The sequence below is a fragment of the Neophocaena asiaeorientalis genome, unplaced genomic scaffold, assembly GCF_003031525.2.
Source record: "Neophocaena asiaeorientalis asiaeorientalis breed wild unplaced genomic scaffold, Neophocaena_asiaeorientalis_V1.1 scaffold469, whole genome shotgun sequence".
Taxonomy (NCBI): Eukaryota; Metazoa; Chordata; class Mammalia; order Artiodactyla; family Phocoenidae; genus Neophocaena; species Neophocaena asiaeorientalis.
In genome coordinates, this window is record NW_020172691.1 from 582,355 (window position 1) to 589,741 (window position 7,387).

The 7,387-nt window shown below is 60.5% G+C and overlaps 1 protein-coding gene across 6 annotated transcripts in view; it reads right to left on the reverse strand.

Annotated features, from left to right (window-relative positions):
- PIP5K1C (phosphatidylinositol-4-phosphate 5-kinase type 1 gamma) overlaps positions 1-7,387 on the reverse strand; it is a 33,694-nt gene that overhangs the window by 3,615 nt on the left and 22,692 nt on the right. For 4 of the 6 annotated variants that reach the window (XR_003002541.1, XR_003002540.1, XM_024739984.1 and 1 more), the window contains exons 15-16: positions 6,249-6,353; positions 3,633-3,753 (exon numbers count right to left, since the gene is read on the reverse strand). Coding sequence is in view for 4 of the 6 variants with exons in the window: in XM_024739984.1 (XP_024595752.1) it covers positions 3,633-3,753; positions 6,249-6,353 (226 nt within the window). In the remaining 2 variants the exon portion in view is untranslated. Of the gene's footprint in view, positions 1-2,159; positions 2,238-2,589; positions 3,754-6,248; positions 6,354-7,387 lie in introns of those variants that run through there. The other 2 variants (XM_024739987.1, XM_024739983.1) reach the window with 2 other exon arrangements.

Below are 7,387 nucleotides of genomic sequence, written 5' to 3' on the forward strand. Positions count from 1 at the left end.
GCCCGGCAGCACCCTGGAGACCCTCTGCTGGGGGTCCTGAGTGGTGGCGACGGTGGGAGCCCATTTCCTGACCCGGGAAGCCTTTCAGCACCGGCACACACAGGTTTGCTCAGGAGAGATCCAGGCAGGCGCCACCCAGAGAGCAAGCAGCAGAGGCCTCCCTGCCCCGCTCCAAGAGCCCGGGGTCATCTTCCTGGGGAGGGGGCGCAGCGGAGCCCAAGTCCCGGCCTGGGGACAGGCAGAGCGGGGACTGGCCGCCGAGGGGCCACAGGATGGTCTTCCTCCAGCTGCGTCTGGGGTGGGGTCCCAGTCCGGGTCCCACTGCGGCGAGGACATACATTCCTCCGGCCCCCTCGTCCCTCCCAGGTCTGCTCTCACCACCAGAACATTCTTGGGGCTCCCCCGGCCGCCTTCTGTTCTCTCTTCCTTCAACGCCCCCCACAGCCTGTGACCTCCACCCCTGCCGCCAGAGCACACACCTGTCCTGGCCACGTCCCCCTGGGCGTCCCACGGCCCCTAAGCCCACGATGGCACCCCAAGACCCACCCCTCCTCGGCGGGGTTGGGGCACCACCAGCAACCAGCCTCTGCCCTGCTGCCCTTGGGGCCCGCCGGCCGCCTCTCCACCCCACCACCCCACCATCCCCGCAGCTCACAGGCCGTCCCGGTACCCGTGTGGGCCCAGGCCGTACACCCACGAGAACCGTGTCCACCTATGGAGGGGTTTGCACAAAGCATCTGGGGCAGCAGGGCGAGACCCCAGCTCAGGCCCCGCTCATTCCTTCAGGGGGTCACAAAGCAATAACCCCCCTGGCCCCCTGCCCACCTGGGAGCCCGGGGGGTGGGGCCGGGCCCGTCTGGGGCCACAGCAGGTCCTGACACTGGGGTGGCTGCCCTGCTGGGCTCAGAGTGGGGATGACACAGGGGTCCCACAGGGAACCCTGTAAGGAGCCGGCCCTGGGTGACCCACGGAAGTTGGGCCAAGGGCACGCCTGCCCCGCACGGCGGGCCTCGGGGTCCAGCCTTCCTCTTGTCGCTTCCTCTCCTCCCGTCGGCCTCCAGGCTCCTGCCTCTTCGGTGCTCCAGCCAAGACCGCCCTTCCTCTTCCGCCTCCCCACACCCTACGCGCTTCTCAGAAGTCCGGGTCAACCCCCCTCCAGGCAGCCTCTGCCACAGCACCCCACCCCACGGCCCTTGCGCGCCACGTGTCCCCGACTCTGGGACCATCTCTGGGGAGCGGCATCCCTGGCTGGAACGAGCATGGTGGGAGGGCTGTGGAAGCAGTCTCCCTTTTTCAGGCTCGCCCAGCAGCGCCCGACACCCAGTGACGCTCAGAGGGGCTGCTGACGGGGCTGGAGTGTGGTCTCCAAGGGGCCTCATCTTGAGAACACAAAGTCTCGCTTTAGGCCTTTGCCTTGTCCTGCCCGTTGGAGTGCTGTGTGCCTCTGGGAGGTTACTTGGCCTCTCTGGGCCCCCATTTATTGCTCACAATGACAATAACAGGTACTAACGATGCCACCGCTACACAATATCCCCATAGCGTCCCAGACACGCTGGGTGGATAAGCGTTTATTAGACACACAGGTGCCTGAAGCTTGGGATCCAGATTGTGTCTACCCTGTACTCTCATGGGCTCCCTGGAGAGCCAGGGACTCGGTGTCTCCATCTGTGAAATGGGTATGGAGACACCAGCTCCTTTCTCCTGCAGTTAAGGGCTTGGCTTTGCAGTCCCGCTACTGACTCATGACGCTACCCCCTTCAGGGGACAGACACCCCGTGGGAGCCGTCAGCAGCGAGGTCTGAACAAGTGGGAGCAGGGCACCTGGCACGTCCCTGACCCGGGAGGGTTGGGACAAGGGGCAAGGGTGGCCAGGGGATGGGGGTCAGATGCAGACCCTGCCACAGCCAGGCCAGCCACTGGAGCCCCAGCTGTGTGCCCGCAGGCCCAGTGATGCCCACCTCAGAGGGGAGTAAGCAACGTCCCCATGGGATGCCTGCAGCACAGAGCCCCACACGGGCCAGCGCGGCTGACCTCAGCCACAGTGACATTTTCCCCAAGTCCCTTCTCAGAGGAAGAGGAACAGCCAGGACCTGTGGCTCCCTGTTGCCCACGGCGCGGGGCGGGGCTGGGCTCCCTGGAGGCCTGCCACGGTCACTTACAGTCCCTGAGGAGCTCAGCGTCACGGCCCGCAGTCGGCGATGCCGGGGAGAGTAAATCCAGTACCTCCCATCGGTGAACTGGGCGGGCCGGGCGGGCGGGGGAGGAAGCAAACAGAGGACAGGATGAAGTGACAGGATGAGGCCACAGGGATCTGGCAGGTGGTCAGGCAGGGAGGGCGCCGGGAGGGGCAGGTGAGCCGATGGCCAAGCAGGAGGTGCGGGCAGGGGTCCCACTGGCTTCCTTCTCTGCTGCGCGGGGCCCGGCTGCCCACTCAGGGATTTCGGGACCCTGACGCACACGACAGGACACGGCCCCAGGGGCCACCTCCCACAGATCCAGAGAGCGGGAAGCAACCAGCCCCGGCGGGAGCTGACGGCAGGTGGGGGGACACACAGGGTGCACTTGGTACCCTCCAGGCCAGGCAGGGCCATGCCCTGGCAGCACTGGCTCGGGGACCGAGAGCAGGGAGGTCGGTGTTAGTTACGAAGCAGCGATGCCAGCGGGAGGGCCAAGCTCACCCAAACAGGCCCCAAGGCCCAGCGCCAGGCAGGGGGCAGGCCCCGGCTCATTTTCCTGGGGCAGGGGCAGGGGTCAGAGGTGAGAATGAAGGTCCGGGAAGAGGACGGGCGGCTGGGCGCGTGTCTGGCCCTCTCTGTTGTAACTGGGACCATGTGATCCCTGAGCAGGGCCACCCAAGGGAGATGGCTCCAGGATCCACTGTCGGGGGCTCCCTGGCCCCCGGGCACCCACTTCACCCAGGCTCCTGGTTCAGCTCCCTGCCCGCCCACGCGAGGTGTGTGGGGAAGGAGACCCCCAGCTCTGGAGAGAGGTCCCGGGTCCGCGGGGCAGGGCCCCTTCCTACTCTGACGGGCGCCACCTCGTCCGGGAGCAGCTGTACATCCTCATCCTGTGAAGTCGGCAGTGTGGAGCCCACCTGCCCCTCGCGGCGGGGCCCTGGCCTCCCTGAGCACGGAGCCCGCCCTCCGCACCCGCCACCCAGAGAGAGAAGGTGCACGTCATGCCAGCCCACCACGGCCAGCCCGGGCTGCCCCGGGACCCAGGGCCTGGGCCTGCCCTCAGGCCAGCGGGGCCGAGCACTTGAGGACTCCAGACGTTTCCCGGGGCACTGCTGAAGACAGGGCCTTGGCTCATGACCAGATGAGGTCATGAGGCCTGGGCCGGGGGGCCTGGGCTGGATGGTGAGGGACGGGGGTGCTCCCCTACACCTGAGTGTGAGCGTGCTGGCCGGGCACGTGTGCCTGTGTGCCTGAGTGTGAGTGCACGTGCAGGCGTGCACAGGCGCCTTGAGCGTGCGACGTGTCAGCACGAGCCTGTGAGGGAGCAGTGTGCGTGTGTGTGAACGGGTGTGGGTGTAAGCACACGTGGGTTCGTACAGGCACGTGCGTGTGTGTGCACGTGTGAGCACAGGTGGTGGAGGGTCCGGCGACGGGAGGGATCCCGGGAGGACTTACAAAGTAGATGTCTGTGGCGGGCGCGTCCTCCTCGTCTGAGGCCTGGCTGGCGGGCTCGGAGGCCTGGCTGGCGGTTTCCACTTCGACGGCGGCAGAGGCACAGGCCGGGGATGACCCCTCCCTGGGGACACGGGGAAGACACGGGAGTCCTGGCTGGGGGTGCTCTGGACAGCCCGCGCCTTCTCCAGCCCACACCCCAGGACACTCCCTGCTCCGCACCGTCCTTGACGCAGGGAGTCCGACTGCAGGGATGCATCCCGTCTGACACGTTCTAGTTCCCGCACAAAACAAACAGAACACCCCCAAGCACTGCTGCAGCCCAGGGGACAATGTGCCCACCCCCGAGCAGGCGGGCCCTTCCCCCTCTATTTGCTCAGCTTCACGCCTGTGGGCAGATCCCCGCCTCACCACTCACTTGCTGGGCAGCCATGAGGACCACGTTCTTTCTCGGAACCTCAGTTTCCTCATCTGTAAGGTGGGGACACATGGCACCTACCCCAGAGGGGCCAGAACCTCTTTCTCCTCTTTTCTGAGCACTTACTAGGTGCCAGGCCTGTCTGAGGGCCTTGTGGGAATGAACCCACCAAACTTCCACTCGGGAAGGAGGGATGCTGCTGCTGTCCTGTGTTACAGATGAGGAAACTGAGGCTCAGAGTGAAGGTGAGGAACGTGCCCGAGGCCTTGGCTGGCGGCCATGTGACTGGTGACTAAATTTCACCTCCTGGATGAAATGACGAGTTCTGAGAAGAAAGAGCACCTGTAACCGTGCAGAACTGGTTCTCCAGTCACGTTTGAGGGCAACTTGTTTTGTGGGGCAAAGACTGAATGACATTTCCCACCGCGACACTTCAGTTAATGGCAAAAAAGCTGACAGTGGCAGGAACTGGTGCGTGTGTGTGAAATAATAGCTAAGTGCACCTGGGAGTGTGTGCTGGGAGTGCTAAGTAAAGTCTCTAGAAATAGAACAGAAATTCTAAAAAGTATATAAAGCAAAAATTATGGGAAAGGCAAGAAGAACTGGATAAGGCAATTACAGAATTAAACAGCCCAAACAGATACGAGGCAAGTAAGGACATAAAGGAACCAATGACACCAATCAAGACACTGGACAGAAAAGGCTTGTAAAGAACTTTCCATCTTTTCACAGAGAAGACACTTTTCTCCCAAGTGTCCACGGACACTTAAAAAGTGAATTTTGGGGACTTCCCTGGGGGTGCAGTGGTGAAGAATCTGCCTGCCAATGCAGGGGGGACACGGGTTCGAGCCCTAGTCCAGGAATATTCCACGTGCCGTGGAGCAACTAAGCCCGTACGCCGCAACTACTAGGCCTGCTCTCTACAGCCCGAGAGCCACAATTACTGAGCCCGCCTGTCACAACTACTGAAGCCTGCGTGCCTGGAGCCCTTGCTCCGCAACAAAGAGAAGCCACTGCAATGAGAAGCCCGCCCACCACAACGAAGAGTAGCCCCCGCTCACTGCAATTAGAGAAAGCCCGCGCTCAGCAACGAAGACCCAACCCAGCCAAAAAAAAATAGCGTAATTTTTTGGCTGCATTGAACGGCATGCGGGATCTCAGTTCCCCGACCAGGGATCAAACCCCTGCCCCCTGTAGTGGAAGCGCAGAGTCTTAACCACCGGGGAATTCCCCAAAGCGTAGACTTTTTTAGGCCATTTTCTTCAGCTCGAAACCTAATAAAGTTAGAAGTACCAAAAAGGTAAACAAAAAATCTTAAACACTTGAGAGATACCCCTAAAAAGCCTTAGTCCAGGGTCTCCCCCTCAGCACTGCTGACATCGGGCAGGTCATTCTCTGCTGGGGGCCATCCTGGGCGCTGTGGGGTGTGGAGCAGCGTCCCTGGCTCCCACCATGATGCTAAGAGCACCCCCGGTCATGACCACCAAAGATGTTCCCAGACGCTGCCCACTCTCCCCTGAGGGCAAAATCACTCTCAGGTGGTTGAAAGCCACTATCTTAATTGAAAAAAGAAATAAGAAAAAAATCACTAACCATGCACATGTGAGTCAGTATAAAAGAACTGCTTCACGTCAAAACCCACGGGACACCGCAAAAGCAGTACTCAGAGGAAACTACATAGCCTTAAGGGCCTCATTATTAAAGAAAAAAACGAATTTAAGCACTGGAAAAAAGAAACAAGTGAGAAAACAAACCAGAAGCAGCTAGAAAGAAGTCATTACTGGCGAGTTACAGTGAATGAAATAAAAACAAAACACAACAGGGGAAAAGGTAACTAAGTCCCCAACTGGTTCTTTGAAAAGCTTGTAAGTTGCTGTCTCGCAAGCCCCAGCAAAGCTAAGAGGGCGAAGAGAGGAAGGGTGGGAGGGAAAGTGACCTCAGATGACAGGGCGGCTCTGAGCCCTGGAGGAGGCGACCCTCCCCCGAGTGCAAGACCCCCGCTGCTCCCGGTACCACGCGCTCCCTTCCCCCCCATGCCCCACCCCCCAGAAGCCCCATTCCCGCCCCCAGCTTGAGGACTACTTTTCCCAGCCTGCCCAGCGGACACCTGGCCACGTGACCACGCTCGACCAATGGGGCCAGAGCAGAACTGGAATGCAGGAACCAGGTAACGGGACCGCAGGGACTCGAGGGCCACTCACCCCGCATCTTCCTCTTTGGGGACCACGATTTCCACGCTGCACGCGGGCTCCACCTGCACCGTGATCTGCTGCAGGTCCTCCTCCGCATGCGCCTCCTCCTGGGGCCTGGAGGCAATGGGAAGCCGCAAGGCCGGTGCCAATTTCCAGTCCCGGTAACAAGCTGGTAGCCTCCACGAGGTGCTGTCTCCGCGCACCATCAGGCCAGGGCCCTGAGCCAGCCCAGCTCGCACCTGGTCCCTCTGGCTGTCATGCCCGCCTGGGGGCTGCAAGAGTCCACCTGGGGCTATCCTGTGACTCTGGCACCAGCAGAGGCATAATGAGTGAATGGTGGCCTGGATCCCGCCCACCCCCTGGGGGCAGCTAGGCACCTGCCTGGGGCCTGGACTAGGGGGTGAGGTAGTTCTGGGGTTCCAGGCTGAGACCCGTGGTGCAGGTGGGTCAGAACATTGCAGCATCCAGGCGTGCAGAATCTCTGGATGGCAACACCAGGGAGCAAAATGGTGGCTGACGTCAGAGCAGGTAGCTGGACAGAGGGGGATGCACTTTGCACCAAAGATGTTTTGTACCATGACTTTTTTTTTCAACTGGCAGGAATTATCCCAAAAAAACTAATTACAGAAATGCCCTCTTCACTGCAGTCCTGTTACAAGATCAAACAACTGGGAACAACCCAAGTGTCCATGGCCCATTAGAGGGACGGCAACCAGCACATGCTCCACCTGCTCAGACAGGTGACCTTCTGCTGGTAGGTGACAGAGTAAGGGGCAGTGTGCCGCCCAGAGTGCACGCTGGTCAAAATGCGAGGAGAGACAGGCCCGAACGTGTGTCTGCTTGTATATTCACAAATATCTCCGGAAAGAGACAAAAACTCCCTCCGGGGGGTTGCTCCCAGAAAGGGGAGCAGGCATGGGGCAGGAGGAAACATCTTAACTATTTTCCTTTTTGTATCTCTTAGAATAAAAATATTGATAAAAAGAGAAAGAAGAACCAACAGGTACGTGTGGGAACAGGGTCCTCTGGGCACCCAGGTGGGAGACAGACACAAAATCACCTGAGATATTCTACGCGGTCTAGAGCCTGACTTGAATCTGTGCCCAGAAAGGAGTGGTCAGAGACGAAGGGCTCTGGGTGGGGAAAGC